This window comes from Odontesthes bonariensis, chromosome 13 (genome assembly GCF_027942865.1).
Source record: "Odontesthes bonariensis isolate fOdoBon6 chromosome 13, fOdoBon6.hap1, whole genome shotgun sequence".
Lineage (NCBI taxonomy): Eukaryota > Metazoa > Chordata > Actinopteri > Atheriniformes > Atherinopsidae > Odontesthes > Odontesthes bonariensis.
In genome coordinates this window covers 3,315,484-3,333,750 of record NC_134518.1, presented here as the reverse complement: position 1 = coordinate 3,333,750, position 18,267 = coordinate 3,315,484, and the positions used below count along the sequence as shown (strand labels likewise).

The window sequence follows — 18,267 nt, the reverse complement described above, 5'->3', positions numbered from 1 at the left end:
ATTCTGAACAAAAGTTGCATACTGTGTCTGCAGTTGAGCACCAAAGGCTCATGGGAATATGTTTTTTTTAATGTAATTCATTGTTTCAGTTGGGTTAAGTATGGACTTGTTATGAACATGTGGTGTGGCTTTTCAGCATTTCTGTGCTTTTACCTGGCAGTGAGCCACTATGGATCAAAATTTGCTCTTACAAGTGATTATGTACCCATATATTGATTAGAGCATATTTAAAGACTTGAAAAAATTTCTGCAAACATTTTGATACGTGCCAATGCAGCTACAGCCCGCTGAGAGGACCTGTCTGCCATGGGGGGGCAATTTCCCAAGGTACGTCCCAGGTAGACCTAGGGAGATAGACATAAGTCTCGTTTCCACTCTCAGTACGGTTCGGGTCGCTTTGGGGCCAGCTTTGCGTTCCCACTGTACAAAGGGGACCCTCAGGGGTGGGCAGAGTGCGTGCCGAAGCGTCACTACGTCGATGACGTCATATGCTCGACCAATCACCAGCTCGCAGTGCTTTGGCTCCTCCCCAAGGGAACCGGTCCTGTGTGCTAGGTACCCCAAGCAGAAGGGTTACAAAAATGGTAACGGGTTCCATGGGACCGGGACGCTTTGGTGGTAGTGGAAACACTGAAATAAGCAAACCGTTCTGAGGCGACCCGTACCGGACTGCATAGTGGAAACGGGGCTTTAGAGAGTAAAACGGGTTAGGTGATTCAGTTCCCACAGAGGCAGCAATGACAGAGGTTGTTCCACTCAGAAATCAGGGCCATCTAAGTGAGTGGTTGCTACAGCAATAACCTTTTGTTGGGACAAGGGGGGTTGTGGGAAGAAGTACACAGCGCCATTCAAAGATGGAGACAGACAAACATGGAGGCAAACGTGTCCTTCTGATGGTGAGACATGAATAATGTTGCTGTTTAGGGATGGGAATCGAGAACCGGTTCCCAGTGTTTCAATTCCTTGGAATCGTTTGGCGATTTTGCAAACGATTCCCTTATCGATTCCAGTGAGCGCGAATGGCCCCCAGCGCAGCCAGCAGTCAACAGTAAACATGGCGCCCAAGCGGTACAAACGCTGGAAAGTTTGCTTAAACATCCCTAAAAAAGACGACAACAGGGCAACTTGCAAAGTGAATATTTCACCAAAGGGAGGAAATACTTACCTGACTCCCGCCCTCTGGTATGAACGCCCCCGCGTGTAGTTGGTGAACGCAGCCAGATGACGTGAGTCAGGTTAAGGAAATACTACCAACATGCAATAACTATGAATGAATGTCGCGTTTTCGATCAACCACAAAGAAAGCAGAAATCTTAGCCCAGGATGTGCTATCCTGGATGCTGGATGAAGCTATCCATGAGGCATCATGTGCAGGCTCAGCTGCAGATGAGTCCACTGATGTGTCTGACAATGCTCAGCTATCAGTTTATGGAAGGTTCTTCAGCAAAGACAAGAATGTGTTCTGTGAAGACCTGTCAGGTGTTACTCCCCTTCAGACGAGCACAAGAGGAGAGGACATCTGCATGGCAATTAAGGAGATGTTAAAGGGATAGTTCGCCTCTTTTGACATGAAGCTGTATGACGTCCTATACTAGCAATATCATTTATGAACATTTTCTTACCCCGCAGCAGGGGGCTGCGTCCTGTGAGCCGAGTTCCAGCCTCGATTCGATCCTCAAAAACTAAATGAAAACAAAAAACAGACAAACAAAAATAATGGACCCCTAAGTCCATTCAAACATGGGTTAGAATGATGAATCCCACTAATTGTTGTCCTTTCAGGTGCTGAGAGCTGAAGGTGGTGTCCCTGGTGGCGGCCCCCCCCGTGTGTGTGTGTGTGTGTGTGTGGCCACCAGTAGGCCTCGGCCCTGATGCTGCTCCCCCTCCTGGTATGAATGGTTTGGTGTTTTGAGAAAATGAGTATTTTTCTAAATAAAATTGTGCATTTTTAAAATGCAACCATGTCTCCATGCCACATTAATGACGGACCTGGCTGCCTTATAGTTAACTGTTCAATCTGTTTCCTTGGGTGTAATTCCCGAGGTGGCGCTGTCGGACAGATATTACTTAGTATTCCCTCCATAAATATTTTTCTTTTTGTTTTGCTTCCTCCCCACTGCTTGCGCCACCTCACCATGGCTGGACTGCCAAACGGAACCGGAGCAATAGACTGCGGATCGGGGCTAGTCGTAGTCCAAATGGGGTTGTCGTGGACGTCTTTTCTACGCAACGTTTAAACTCATTTTAAACATTTTTTATATGCCTACTGCTTCTAGGCTCTGTGCGTAACTGTAGTGCCATTTCAGAGGGTGATGTACTGTTCCAGTTCATTTTCCTACAGGTTCATTTGATTGTCTCAGCAGCAGAAAACTGGAAACGCATTTTCTGTTCAAATCTGGTGCTGAGCCAAAGGAAGCTACAGGAAAATGAACTGGTCCAGTGAACAGGTCCTCCACCTTCTGGAACTACAGTTATACACAACAGGCTTTACAAATAAATCACAATCCCCACTCGTGTCTTTCTGTTTTCATCTTTAGTCATCACAGGCAACAACCAGTAAAACTAATGAAATTGGGAGGTAAAAAGAAAAAAGGATCCCAGTCGGCTATGAGTCCTCCACGTCTTTGTGGTGCGTGCTTCAGATGTTCTGACTAACACATCCTGATTAAGTCCTCTGTGGCTGACTCCATCTGCAGGAGTAGAACAAGACCAGTGATTAGAAATATGAAGGCAATCTACAAGTCCCCATAAGCAAAAACGGGTTGCCTATGCACGCACTACCAATACTGGATTAATACAAAATGATCTCAGCAGATGTTAGGAATAGCCATGGTAGACAGTTGGCATTGTATTTTTTTTTTAACGTCAACAAGAGAGGAAATGTTTTGTCCAGTCAAGTTATTTACAGACTGGCAGGGGTTCATTTTCTTCTCTTAGTCAACATGAAATATGGCCTTACCTTGTATTGCTTTGTAAACCTTTGTCCTCTCCAAAGGTTTCTTGCCCTTTTCCCCCTTCGTTGATCAGTGTATCCTAGATTGCCCCCCTCTTTTCTGAAAAGCTGGTCTTTAAGACACCAATGTGTTGTGTTGTGAACTTGTAATTTTGTTTAATTTTCACCTATTATGACATGCTCAGACATTGTTTTATGCCAACAAGTAGAGAAAGATCAGAAATGGATGTTATAATGGGAGTCAATAGTGCAAAAAATGTCTTAAGGGTAAAAGATGGAACTTTTTCTTCTACAGTGTATTATAGTTCCAACTTAATATCCAAGATTGAAAATTTCATAAAAAACTGAAATGCAAAATATGTACCAAGGGGTTGTGTTGGGTCTAAAAGTTAACCCAGCTGGAACACAGTTCACTCAAGACAACCCCAGTGATCAACAAAACACACACACAAGATTGTATTTTTACTTGCAAAGGGAGCCTGACGGAGTGACAGAACTTACTCCTTCACCCGTACTTAAACGACTCCGTCTGACTTTCCCCGTGTAGTTCTTTTTATCACACAGCTTCGTTACAATCAGCATACGTAAAGCAATCTTGTGAGCAAGATGCAACAAATGTTTCCCTGGGACATGTAGTTCCTCACGTGTTGAGTGGTTGCACATTCTCCTGCATGAGAAGACCAGAGCACCCTGTTTCTCACAGTTGCCTTTCATTACTTTGTACCACACTAAGCAAAGTTCACACACTACATGTCTGTCTATAAAACAGTTTTTTATTGTTAACAGTACAAGTTAATACAAGTCTATAAAACGTTGTTTACTCAAAATGAAAATCTATATACATTTTTCCAACATTTCCAAGGATTAAGCAAGAAAAAAGGCAAATGAAGGCTGGCATGCAGACTGGTCCACATCCAGAAAATAAAGTTGAAATTGAGTATCCAAACATCACACACAAAATTCCTACTGTATGTAGAGACATACCTGTTGAGGACTTTGTGGACACAGTCCTTGGTGTTCTTCCCACAAACTTGAGAAGTTTGCCGCACCTGATTGAATAAGTCCATGATAAAGGTGACTGATACCCCCCAGAGGAACCTAACAGTGTGTGAGTGCACACTGTTAGCTGTTAGGTGGAATAGTGTGTATTGTGTAATGCTAAACCAGTGTTTCCCAACCCTGGTCCTCAAGGCACACCGCCCTGCATGTTTTCCATGTTTCCCTGCTCCAGCACACCTGATTCACATGAATGGCTCAGGTCTTTAAGCTCTGCAGAAGGCTGAGGACGACCCATTCAAAAACATCTACTTCATGCCAGCTAAACGTACAGATAATTACCACCCAGTGCTGAATTAAGACCTAGTGAGGAATAATATATTGAGTGAGGTATTAGTCACTCAGACAGTGAACCATTCATTTGAATGGATTAAAAAAAAATGTAACCTGTAACCTGTAAATGTAACTTGACGTCTTTTCCAGTAGACCTAACAGTAGCCTAAATGACAATGACCAAGACTTGTTTAATTTGATACTTTTCACTGATTTCTTGAAACAGGCTCACTTATTAATGGACATTTAAAACATGAGTTGGCATTCATGAAGCCATCTCTATCATTAAATTTAGGTTATAATCATAAAACTATTGTACATCATTTCCTTTTTCCTTTCACCTATTATAAGCCCAAATTGGCTGTTCTATTCTCCAGTGGATACACATTACAGCATCGCAGAGGGAAAATTTAACCAGATGCTAGCATCCATCCACTAATTACACATTTCAATATATGTGACTCCTCATTTTAGTCTTGACCTGACAAACAGTATGTTTTGTCACCATAACACAACATTCCTGGAAACGTTGAATGGGTTCTGGTGTGAAGTAGCGTTAAGACGATCAGGTACTATTTGTGATTTAAGATATTTTCTACAGTGGAAGCTGCCTTTGTTCTTGTACTTTGTCAATTAATTCAAACTGCTTTTTCTGGGATGTTTTTAAAAAAATTTTTTAATTAAATCTAATTAAATTATCATTACATATAGATGTATGGATTCCATATATAAAGGCTTGCATGAGCCGGATCAAAGTGGCAGTAGGTTGCAGTAGCTCCTCATATTGTGTTTATTTTAAGTTTTTTTCGTTCTCCACATTGCTATTTTTTCCACTAAACATAATAATTATTATTATTATTTTTTTTAATCAAGCTGGTTTGGAAGCCATGCTACTTGAGAGGATTCTTTTCATGCTTCCGATACTTTCCAGAATCTATCATGAGGTTATTGAAGTTTTTACAATGGGGAGCAGCTGATTGAGCTCTCCAAATGTTAGTTCATTCTCTTAAAGAAGTACACAAAATCCCTGATGGTTTAAAGATGAAACACTGGTGATGTCAGGCAGGAGGAAGACAGAGAAACAGCTGGAGGAGGTTCAGGCCAGGTCTTCCCTACATCCTGATGAGGAATGTCCAATCACTAGCAAATAAAATGGACCATCTTGGAGCACTCAGGAAGAGACAGAAAAACATTGAGAATGCAGTATTTTGTGTTTTATTGTTTCATAGTTGCAGGAAAATATACTCCAACACCAAAAAAAAAGAGACATTAGGAGCAGTGGCAAAAGCAAAGATGGAGGTATCACAGTGCTTGTTCACAGCAGTGTAATCCTGGACATGTCACTGTGAGGGAGAGGATCTGTACCCAGGACATTAAACTACGAGCTGTAAAATTACAGCTTCAAAAGTGTTGTTCTGGTAATGGTTTATATATTACCTGCAGTCACTGCTGACACCGTCTGTGACGTCATCTGCTCAGTCGTTGCCAGGCTACAAAAACAACACCCCGACACATTTATGGCAAAGTCTCCCTCCAAGATACACTTCCAACCTGTCCACAGTTTGTCAATTGCTTTACCAGACAAAATATGACCAATTATGTACATCATATATTGTATATATATTATACATACATATGTATGTATGTATATATATATACACATACATAAAAATGTCACTTAACACTTGTAATATTGTCATATAATATGTGCGTTTCCTGTCCAGAGACTATGCTGCCAAGTCCCCCCAGCTTCTGTGTCCAAGTCGATGAACCCCATGTTGCTCTCAGGATGAGCAACCATACTGGCCCATAGGCATGCACACGGACAATGACTAGCTGAGGAAAAGTGGACTATTTAAAAGCTTAATTAGCTTATTCCTACAAATAGTTGATGGAAACAACCATAGTAATTCTCTTTGATCTATGTATTTCTTTTTATCCTTTAGCCGTGTTCGACTGCATATTTTGCCCAACATGTTTTAGATGTTTAGCACACTTGTTTCAAATGAATGGATCTTTAACAGGCTTGGGCAAAACTTGAGGACGAGCTATTGGGGAGTCATTCCATTTGAATCAGGCGTTTTGGAATTGAGGAGCACTGCTCGATAGTCAGATGATGGACTTCTTCTCGTCTCCAAGCGAGAAAATAAAAAAACTCAAGAGGACTTTTGTTAATACCATGGTGGTTTAATATTTTGCCAAAGATACAAACAATGGGCATCTGTTAGTTCAATCCGTTTGCAAATACAATCTCATCAAAAAATGTAATATTATACAGTTTTCCACACACAGCAGGGAAGAGTTGAGTTTATTTACTCTACCTTTAAATAAAGGTATTCTTTCTCATCAGTAATGCATTAAGAATTCTCCTTTCGTCTTGTAATTTATCGTACAGTATAGTAACCTACGATAAAGTTTTTCCATGTAGAGAGAGGTGGAATATTGTGAAACACAATGAAACCTACAAAAACAGGAGATCAAAAAGTACTATTGTGTGTTACCATTGGCTTATCACAGGAAGGCTAAAGGTTGACAACCACACACTGGCAAAAACATTGTACAACACTTAAGACACTGCAACAGTTTCACTCACTCCTAATTCTTCTGGCTGCTGCGGGGCAAATTCCATTTCCATGCAGATGTAAGAAAATTTGAGGATTGACAAAGAGGCCGTGCTCAGGTGCCACTGCTTTGTGGACAGTCTGAAAATCTTAAACATCATCTTGACCCCCAAACTTTTTGTATGGGGACACTTGAAGACGTAGAGTTTTCTTCTGTTCAGTCACGTGGCTCACAGGGCTTCAGCCTCCCATGTTTAGTGCAGGTTCGGATACTTCCGGCAAAATCTATTAAATGCATCATATATGGCTTGTCTGGAAATAAAACATATATGCCAATTACTCTAAAGTAATAACACAATGAAAGACTGTCAAACCATGTCGAAAAAAGATAAGTCTTTGAAACGGTTTTTAAGTTGGAATGAACACAAACAGAAGCTATCAAACCTTTTTAGGTTCTGACCACTGACTTCACTCGCTGCTTTGAAGTGTTGAGTTCAGCTGACCAACACCAAGATTGTGCCAGTACATTATGTGAAAATATTTAGATATTTTTCCAATTTTTTTTTACATTACAACCTGCATTAAAAAGGTATTTTGAAGGTTTTATATAAATTAATCAGCACATCTTATCAGTTCAAAAGTCCAAATCCTTCTCCTTCAATCTGGACAGGTCCTGACGGTGTACAGAAGTTTTACATCCATTCCATAGTTCCTCTTTGTGTTTTGAAGTGCTCCCATACACCAAACTAATGTCAAGAACCAGCAGCACCAAAGTGAATACTTCCTCCCCGTCTCTGTGGGACTAAACTATGTGTTCCTAAAGAATTTAACTGCAATGAGCATCATATCCATCATTCCTTCAATTCCAAACAATTTCCCGGACTCTAATAATCGTTTATTCATTGAATTTTGAAAGAACTTTCAGGATGAGACGTGAAACATCTTCAGGATCCAAGAAGTCCAGCCGCCCTTATTCAAACTCTTATGATAAGAGAAAAGAAATTCCATTCAAATGTATTAATCACCTTTAGATAATGTAATTAATAATGCCAGTAATCCTTAGCTATAACCTAACCCGTAAACAAGGAACATTTTAATAAATGAATACCAGAAAATGCTCTCTTACATTTTTGTCCATTATTTTTCATAAATAATTAGTCCCAAAAATTGAAGGTGCTGAAAACAAAGAATGAGATGTTAAATAAATGTTGAAAGACGAATAGTTTGCATGTCAGTGGACTGATGCAGACTCTGAATTTGGATTGTGGATGCGCACATTATTCAGTTCCTACATTGTGTGCAGTATGTAAGCTGTCCTCGCAATATGTTGCAAGTTTAGGAGTATAAAGAAAATTGTTTCAAGACAGCATACAAGATAAGTTCTTGTACTTACTAAAGTAAGAAATTACAAAACATCCGTTTGTCTTTTTAGGCCTATTCTCAACTAAAAATGAGAGAAAATCTCCTCACACAGCCTTGCCCCAAACCAGCCCACACTGTTTCACTCTGGGATATGGTCAGTAACTCCTGAATCACACATGTGCCAACAATACCAACAGCTACTTCAACACATTCTCCGAACCATCTAGTCACATCCGGATGCTTGGTCAGGTGCACTTTGCCTCACATTTTTATGCCCTACACATTGGGCCTCATGCAAGAACCGTTCGTACGCACAGATTTGTTCTTAAATCGTCCGTACGAGTGATTGAAGAGAATTTGCGCATTCACCAATCTTTTCGTATTTCACGTACGAACAGAATTTACGAGTGATCCAGACCTGTCGGAGGAGTTTCGTAAAATAGTCCGCTGTTATTTGAATCACGTTTGCTTGACTAATGGATTGTATATTTAATTACTTTGAAGAAAACATAAATAAATATACATTATACCCAACAATGATGCTGACATTATTCTGTTTGACTTAAAATATGCACTAATCGAAGGTTAATTTGAATCTGTATATAACGGGAAGCGTAACCAGCGGCTGACTTGCTACTTTTGGATGCCTTAGCGCGTCAGGCTCTTGGAAGAGACCGTGTGGGGACAGACGAATGGCTGAGATCGTGATTTAGATTGCCAAGGACTGTGCTTCTGCAAATATGCAGCTTAATTGCTAGAGCCACAACTCCAGAGAGAAAGACGCCGATCAAACCCAATTCCACCACACGTCCAGGTCCTCACCACCCTTGGATTTCTGGCCACTGGAACCTTTCAGAGGGAGATTGGAGACAGATCGGGGGTGTCCCAGTCCTCTGTGAGTCGTCAAAGCTCTCATCAGTTTATCACCCACAGTACATCAAATACCCATACACCGCTGTCCAACAAGTACAAATTAAGAGGGACTTTCATGCCGTGGCTGGACTGCCAATCATAATTGGAGCACGAGACACATATACGCATCAAAGCACCCGTGCTGTCGTGGAGCGCACTGCTGAAGGCCAGGTGGGTGTGTCTCGATACAGCGGGGGGCAAAATAGCCCAGAGAAGGCATGCCAGATTTGCGCAATATTGCCATGAACTAGGGTCTCCCACTACCTGAACCAGCCCAGGCAGACCAGAAGGTGTGGTGCCAGAAGACCCCCCTCATGGACCACCCCATCAAAGAGCCATCATGATGAGGCAACAACTGATTGCACGGCTTTAGTTGCAGTCATCGAGCGCCTGGCCAGGGCGAGACGTTTTTTTTTTAAGCCATTTTCATATGAAACCATTTATTTTTTTATTTCGCGGACATGGTATTAACAGCACTCCTAATTGCTTCCCATTTCTTCACTTTAGCAGGTCCCGTCCACTGCTTACACTGCTAAAAATGACAGATTTTCCTTTTTGGATCTCTGAAAGCAGAACTTTAATCTCAGAGCCCGTATTCTCAGCACTCAACACTTCCTGGCACAGGAGAGAGGAAGCACAGCCTTATATGGTATCATTTTGGGCGTGGAGTATGCAAATTTACTATCCTCGTGCACGTGAACTTAAGATACGCACAGGTGTGATTCATCATTTACGCAGGTCGTTTACACACTTTTTCCGAAGTTAAGAGCGCTTGTTGAATCTGACGTGGCGTGTTCGTACGAGACCTTCGTACGAAAAAATTGAGAGAAATTTAGAATAAAAATACGAAAATGTTCTTGCATGAGGCCCATTGTTTTGATGCACATGGCACTGACCTGCATCTTGCAAGTGAAAAAGCTTTTAACCACGGATAAAGTCTGCATTTGAATGTTGGAAATGTAGAGGGAGAATAAGTTAAAGGATTTCTGGCCAGGAAACCAGAGTTTGAGTCTCGTGACAACTCGACTTCTCTGTTGTTGTTACACTCTTATCCAATGTTACACCTTAATTCGACCTTTTAATGTTTTCAGGGTTTCAGTATCATTTGTTTAGGTAGAAGGTGTGGGAGGGAGCAGTGTCTTATCATTTGGGAAGATCTCATGACATCTAGCTATTTGATCTTATCAAGCAGCCATATTTGATGAGTTGGGGTTGAGAGTGGGATGTCTATGTTGCCACAGATTATGAGATGTACACAGACGGAGGGTCAAAGGACCTTTGTGGACTTGGACATGACAATTTATTAATGTAACAAATACCTTTGCACTCACACACAGATGCAGATGGCATGACCTGATCTATAAAGGTTGGTGTGAGTACAGACATCAGCTTGCAGGAGACACATGAACAAGGTGACAGATTTGAGCATGTTTTTCTTTCTAGTGCACATGTGACTTATTCTAGGAGGGAAGTATAAAATAACAATATTATAAATCAGAAGTAATACAGTAGATGTTTTCATTTCAGTTGTGTTTAATTCAGCTTTTGCCTGACTCAGAAAATCTCAAAAGAAGTTTGGATAGTGTGGATTACCTGAAGACATTCTGTTTAAACAGGTATGCGCTGATGTGGCCTCCGTTCAGATACCGGATTTCACATCCAGGCCAAATCTCCTGCAGACCAAGGACCCCCGCACGAGGAATGTACGCATCCTCTTTGGCTTGGACCACAATGATGAGACTGGTGTCTACAGGGACTAGGAGAGATGGAGAGGACAGTTTTTTTTCTGTACACATGCTACAACTATGACATAATGCACATAAACAATATTAGGTGCACTGTTTGGAGCAGGACACAAAAATGTTAAGAAAGCAACTTTCATCAATTCTAATTTTGTCAAAAAAAATAACTCAGTCCATCACAACCTTACAATAATATCCCAGTTTACATACATCATCACATTTTCTGAACAATATTTCTTTCAGTAAATTTTGTCTGACTCTAACATTTGTTAAACAGCCTTGTTTGCACTAAATGTGGGAAGTTTTTCCTTCAGTAAAGTCTAATCAACGTCTGTAGAGCATCAGCTTACAACACTTACACCAAGAGAAATTAAAAAAATTATCTTTGAATAGCTCTTTCTGGCAGCCTCTCAGGATCATAACATCTTTTGTGGGGCACAGACCATCAAATCATCGCCAATTCAGGAAATATTTAAATACAGTCATGTATGGTTTCTCTATCGCACACAAAGATATATGTGTAGACACAAGGGGCAGCAATGAGTCAGAAAGACTATGTCTAGCTGGAACCTCTCAACCTCGCGCACCAGCTCAGGCTCCTTCCCCAACAGAGAGGTGACGTTCCACGTCCCAAGAGCCAGTTTCAGTACCCGAGGATCAGACCGCCAAGGTCTCTGCCTTCGGCTGCTACCCAGCTCACACTGCACCCGACCCCCTTGGCCCCTCCCACGGGTGGTGAGCCCATCGAAAGGGGGACCCACGTCATGTTTTCTGGCTGTGCCCGACCAACCGAGCCCCATGGGCACAAGCCCGGCCACCAGGCGCTCGCTGCTGGGCCCCGCCCCCCGGGCCAGGCTCCAGGGGAAGGCCCCGGTGACCCACGTGTAGGGATGGGAATTGAAAACCGGTTCTTATTGAGAACCGGTTCCCAGTGTTTCAATTCCTTGGAATCGTTTGGCAATTTTGCAAACGATTCCCTTATCGATTCCAGTGGGCGCGAATGACATCACCACGCAACGTTGCGTGGCGAGTCCAGTGCAGCCAGCAGTCAACAGTAAATATGGCGCCCAAGCGTTACAAACGCTTGAAAGTTTGATTACACATCCCTAAAAAAGACGACAACAGGGCAACTTGCAAAGTGAATATTTCACCAAAGGGAGGAAATACTACCAACATGCAATAACTATGAATGAATCTGAACCCAGCAACGTTAGCAACGTTAGCATGCCCTTGGCTAACACTGCAGGTAACTAACTAACAAACACTGCCTATCATGTTAGCGCCATTTGCCTCATTGTAAAACCTGCTGTTAGTAACGGTTAAGGTTAAATGAATTCCTTCTAGTTTAGTTTAGTTTATTTAGTCAGGGACCATGTGCAAAGTACATTAATTACAAAGTAAAGAGATGACCTGCACCAGATTGTAGCTTAGCAGCTAATTTCCATCTGCAGTCCCTGGGCAGGTTAGAAACATAAAAACATAAAATACAATAAAATAGAAGCAGTCACTCAGGCAAAGACCACACACACACACACACACACACAAAACATAAAAAGATTATCATATGCAAATGCTCAGCAAAATGTCAAAACAGTCATGTGCACTGCAAATCTATTAGTGGTGACAAGACTGATTACATAAAAGCCATTGTTTCACTTCACGTGAAAAGGTATAGAAATTTGCAATGTTTTTTATGTGGGTGGGAAGGGTATTCCATTGCTTAGTTGCTCTAAAAGAAAAAGCAGATTGTGCAAATGCAGTGAGCCGACTTGGGAGGCTACAGTTTCCCCTGCTGGTATATCTAGTTGTTCTGCTAATGCGTTCAGAGCAAGGATGGATGAAGGTTTTCAGAGGTGGTCGCTGTATTGTGGATAATTTTGTGCATGAGGCGTATATCAGAATATAGAATGAGGTCGTCAAAGGTGAGCAAGTTATACTTGTCCAGTATGACACAGTGGTGAAATTGAGAGGGACGTCTGTCCAAAACTTTAAGAGCTTGTTTGTAAAGTGATGCAATTGATTTCATGGCAGTCTTGGTAGCCTGAGACCATACAGTAGTGTAAATGAGACATTATCATGGCATTTACATAGATCTTTGCCGCATCAAGTTAGGGAATTGCGAATATGTCTAAAATTTGCTATGCTGTATTTTACAGTGTTGCCCAGTTTTTTAATGTGTTTCTTAAAAGTAAGTGTGGAGTCTAAAGTCACTCCCAAATATTTAAACTCATCAACATTTTTTAACGGTTCTCCACTTACATATATATTTGATACAGACTTTAGTTTACATCTGTTTTTAAAAAACATGGTGACAGTTTTATCAGTATTAAGTGTAAGACAAGAATTGGTCAACCACTTGGTAACCTTAGTGAGAGTTTGTGTCAGTGTGTTTGCAACTTGTTCTGAGTCTTTGCCATGTGTGAACAATACTGTATCATCAGCATACATCAATATTTCCACATCATCACATACTGATGGGAGGTCATTGATATATGCGCTGAACAGAAGTGGCCCCAAAATGGAACCTTGCGGTACCCCCATAGAGCATGCTCTGAGGGATGATGTTTTATCCTTTATCCTGACACACTGGGAACGATTTAAAAGATAAGACTCAATCCAATACAATACACTTGGAGACAACTGAAAGCTAGCTAATTTGGAGAGGAGTACTGGGTGGTTTACAGTGTCAAATGCCTTTCGCAGATCTAAAAACTGCACCCACTACTCCTCCCTTGTCCAGATTTGCCTTGATGTGCTCAATAAAAAAACAACACGCCGTGTCAGTAGAGTGGTTAGCTCTAAATCCAAACTGCATGGGGTGTAATAAATTTCTTTTATTGAAGTGTGCTATTAACTGTTCTGACACTGCATTACATTTAGATGAAATCATGAGAGTCAGAGCCTGACTGGCTCAGAGCCAGAGGCTGGTGGTACTAACCCCAGTTCACGTCTACCTCCAGGTTCTCCTTTCACCAGAGCAGGGAAGAGTTAAATTACCCAGGCCATGATAGACCAATGTGGACCTCACCGTTGTTGGGTTTGTAAGGTCATGACTCGTGTTACTTCTAAACTAAACAAAGTTGATGCTAATCGACCGGTTTGTTGTCCTTTTTCTCCAAATGAGAATCGATAAGGGAACCGATAAAGAACCGAATCGTTAAGCAGAATCGAAAATGGAATTGGAATCGTAAAAATCTTATCAATTCCCATCCCTACCCACGTGCGGACAAAGGAAGACGTTGTCCAACAAACCTTTTCTTCATTAGGGGTCTTGTGAGTTGTTCTTTGTCTGGTACCTCATCTAGGATCTGTTTGCCTTGGGTGGCCCTACCAGGTGCTTAAAGCAACATAGCTCCCAGACTCCTTGAGACATGCAAACCCCCCACCCCACGGTAAGGTGACAGCTCATCACCTTTGGTGATGTTCAGATAAATAGATGCAAGATCACTAAGCTGTAGAAACAGCCTCTGACTAGAAAGATAGCTCGAAAATCAGTCCACAGCTTTGTCAAAGAGGACTTTGTCTGAAAGCCTCTGACATAAGATGCCCTGATGCACAGTGTAAAATGACTTGGACAAATCTATAAAAGTACAGTACAGTTGTCTTTGACAGCATAGTTTGATGTTGGTTTGACATCCTGCTGGTTAGATAGGATTAAAAACTGCCTCTGTTATAAAAGCTCAGCGTTAAAATGAAGGTTGCAGAATACTGCATGTGTGTGTGTTGTCCCTGAGGGATCAAAATGTTGCATTTTTGGACCTATTCTAAAGACTGCTCCTGCTTAATTGCCTGTTTTCATCCTATCACCTATTTTTCTGTCCCTTAACTGATCACGATCCTTGCTGCATCATATAACCTACCAGAGAAGTTAGCCATGTGTGTGCATTCATCCATCACTCCCTTCATGAAGCCGACAGACTCCAAGTGCAGCGACGGCCGACAGAAACTGGCTGAAACTGTCTTCTTCCCATGGTTTGCACTGTGAACACTACAATTATCAAAAGAGAGAGAAAGGGAAAAAATATAAAGATAGATTAAACCTATATGATGACTAAAACAAAAAAAGTATAATTACAACAACACAGAAACAAGAAATAAGTGGAAATTACAATAACAATGAAAAAACTGCGAGAGCAAAATTTGCAAAAAGCAAAAAGTTCAAAGCACAGTACTTGCCAAATAACTTCTTTTTCTTTTCTTTTTTACAATGTGGCACAATGAATCTTGTGGCACCATGTTCAGGTCTTTGGATGCACATAATGTGGAAATGTATTCAATGTCAACTCGGCATTTCTACCTCTAGGCGTATGGGTTTTTTGTTGGGTTTTTTTGGTGAAAGAAAAATTTTAACTATATAATGAATGAATCCCAAAAAAAATACGAAAGGAAAAAATATTAGTATGATACATTTCACATTTTGTCAGCTAAAGGCACAAAAAGGAGCTAATCAAGCAAATATGTATTCATTAATTTTATAACCAACTTTTCGGCCTTTTGACATGTCGGCCTTGCCTTGCCTTGCCTTGCCGACAAGGCAAGGCAAGGCAAGTTTATTTGTATAGCACAATTCAACTACAAGGCGATTCAAAGTGCTTTACAGAGACATTAAAACAGTAGAAATAAAAAGCATGATTTAAATTTTAAACAAAAAAGAAAGAAATAAGAACAATAGATAAAATCAGATAAAATCAGGATCTAAAAAATGATTAAGTTTTGAAACTCAAGCTTCAGATTTGGAGCTTTATTCAAATGCAGCTGAAAATAGGTGTGTCTTCAACCTTCAACCAGCTGATCTGAGGCTTTCTGGGAGTTTGTTCCAGACATGTGGAGCATAGAAGCTGAATGCAGCTTCTCCATGTCTGGTTCTGACTCTGGGAACTGATAGAAGACCGGATCCAGATGACCTGAGGGGTCTGGAAGGCTCATACTGTGTCAGGAGGTCACTGATGTATTTTGGTCCTGGACCATTCAGAGCTTTATAGACCAGCATCAGAACTTTAAAGTCTGTCCTCTGATGGACAGGCAGCCGGTGTAAAGACCTCAGAGCTGGACTGATGTGCTCCACTTTTTTGGTCTTAGTGAGGACTCGAGCAGCAGAGCTCTGAATGAGCTGCAGTTGTCTAACCCCCTTTTTTAGGGAGACCTGTAAAGATGCTGTTACAGTAATCAAGCCTAAAGATGAAGGCATGGACTAGTTTTTCCAGGTCCTGCTGAGACATCAGATCTTTTAACCTTGATATATTCTTAAGGTGATAGTAGGCTGACTTTGTTATTGCCTTAATGCGTTTTTCCAAGTTTAGGTCTGAGTCCATCACTACACCCAGATTTCTGGCCTGGTTGGTAGTTTCTAGGTGTATAGATTGAAGTTCTGTGGTGACCTGTAATCATTTCTCTTTGGCTCCAAAGACAATTACCTCAGTTTTGTTTTTGTTTAGCTGGAGAAAGTTGTGGCACATCCAGTCATTAATCTCCTCAGTGCATTTACCAAGAGCCTGTACAGGGCCTCGATCTCCTGGTGACAGTGTAATATATATCTGCGTGTCATCTGCATAGCTATGGTAGTTTATTTTGTTGTTTTTTATAATCTGTGCCAGTGGGAGCATGTAGATGTTACAGAGAAGAGGTCCCAGGATGGAACCTTGGGGAACTCCACATGTGATTCTTGTCTGCTCAGATGTAAAGTTACCTAATGACACAAAGTACTTCCTGTTCTCTAAGTATGTTTTGAACCAGTTTAGTACAGTTTCGGAAAGACCCGCCCAGTTCTCCAGACGTTTCAGTTATATATTGTGTTCAACTGTATCAAATGCAGCACTGAGATCCAGTAAAACTCAGACTGACATTTTTCCACCGTCTGTATTCAGACATATGTCATTAAACACTTTGGTCAGAGCAGTCTCAGTGCTGTGGTGCAGTCTAAAACCTGACTGGAAGGTATCATAGCAGTTATTTTGTGTTAAAAAGTAATTAAGCTGTTGAAAAAACGCTTTTTTCAACGATCTTAGGGCGTATTCACACCAAACAACCAAACGGACCAGATTTTCGTTGGTTCGGACCTTTTGGGATGGTCTGAATACAAACCACGAACTCTGGTCCGGACCAAACAAGCGGACCGAGACCGAGCTGAAAGGTCGGACTCGGCCCGTATCAAACGAACCCTGGTGCGGATCTTTTGGAGGTGTGAAAGCAGACCGGACCTAATCCCAGACTTTTTGCTTTTTTGTACCTCGGGAGCATCCGTTTGTCTGCTGCTAGGTAACAGAACAGAGCGTCGTTCTTCTAATTACTAGACCGGCTGTGGTAAAGCTAACGAAAGACCGAAAATAATATTTCTAGACCGAAAATGAGTAGGGGACAAACGTGGGCCGAAGAGGAGCCTTGCCCTTTGTCGTCGTTGTTGATAAATTACAGCAGCATAGTAATTACACAGTTCTGAAAATAGCAAAACGTTGAAAAAACATATAGTTTTGATTATATTAAACGCAATAACGGCACGGAAAGCGTCCATGAATACATTCACTTTTGAACTTAGCACTTTGTGTTGCGCGTGTCGATTCTGACCAATAGCCGAACGACTTCAGGGCGCGTGGCTTTGTTGACATATTTTGGTCCGTTTACTGAAATGTACAGTCTGAAAGCGAACCGCACCAAAATTAAAAAAAAAGGTTCGGACCAAAGCAAGTGAACTATCGGACTTTCCTGGTCTGAACACGCCCTTACTTAAACATGGGAGATTTGAGACAGGCCTGTAGTTGTGCATTTGTGTCTTGTCAAGACACAAGCGATTGTAAGGTCTGACTTTTCCTGGAGAACGATTTTGTGATGCAAATGTATTACTCTTTTGAACGCATATTGTTTTGAGAAGCAAAACGCTTTATTTTTGTGGCCCCAGCCAACTAGCCGAACTACCTTTGTCAACGCCAAAACGAGGCCGGAACTCGGCTCACAGGACGCAGCGGAGGGTAAATCAAATTTAATAAATGATATTGCTAATATGGGATGTCATACAGCTTCATGTCAAAAGAGGCAAACTATCCCTTTAAGTCCAGCACCCTGAGACTATACACTAAGTGAAAGGGGGGAGGTCGAAGGCTGGTGAGCACCAGTGCGACTATCCACTACTTTAATAAAATGTCATAAAGATGGCACAATGATTAAATTAATGGTACTTTCAAAAATAAATATTATTGTCTACTAAGCTAATACTAAGTACAAAACGTGCAATGTGCTAGCAATGTGAGACAGATCATTAGTCTGTATGTGTGTGTGTGTGTTCGTGCGTGTGGGTGGGTAGGCGTGTGTGTGTATTTGTATGTGGGTAGGCGTGTGTGTGTGTGTGTGGGTAGGCTTGTGTGTGTGCGTGTGTGTGTGTGTGTGTGTGTGTGTGTGTGTGTACGTGTGTGTGTGT

At 41.5% G+C, this 18,267-nt stretch overlaps 1 protein-coding gene across 1 annotated transcript in view; it reads right to left on the bottom strand.

Moving 5' to 3' along the window:
• Nucleotides 1–6,448: 6,448 nt before the first annotated feature.
• The window catches only part of abhd18 (abhydrolase domain containing 18), a 30,579-nt gene continuing 18,760 nt past the window's right edge, over nucleotides 6,449–18,267 (bottom strand). Inside the window, exons 12-14 of the mRNA XM_075480836.1 lie at nucleotides 14,720–14,847; nucleotides 10,711–10,873; nucleotides 6,449–7,155 (exon numbers count right to left, since the gene is read on the bottom strand). Coding sequence (XP_075336951.1) covers nucleotides 7,098–7,155; nucleotides 10,711–10,873; nucleotides 14,720–14,847 — 349 coding nt within the window. The 3' untranslated portion in view covers nucleotides 6,449–7,097. The remainder of the gene's footprint in view (nucleotides 7,156–10,710; nucleotides 10,874–14,719; nucleotides 14,848–18,267) is intronic.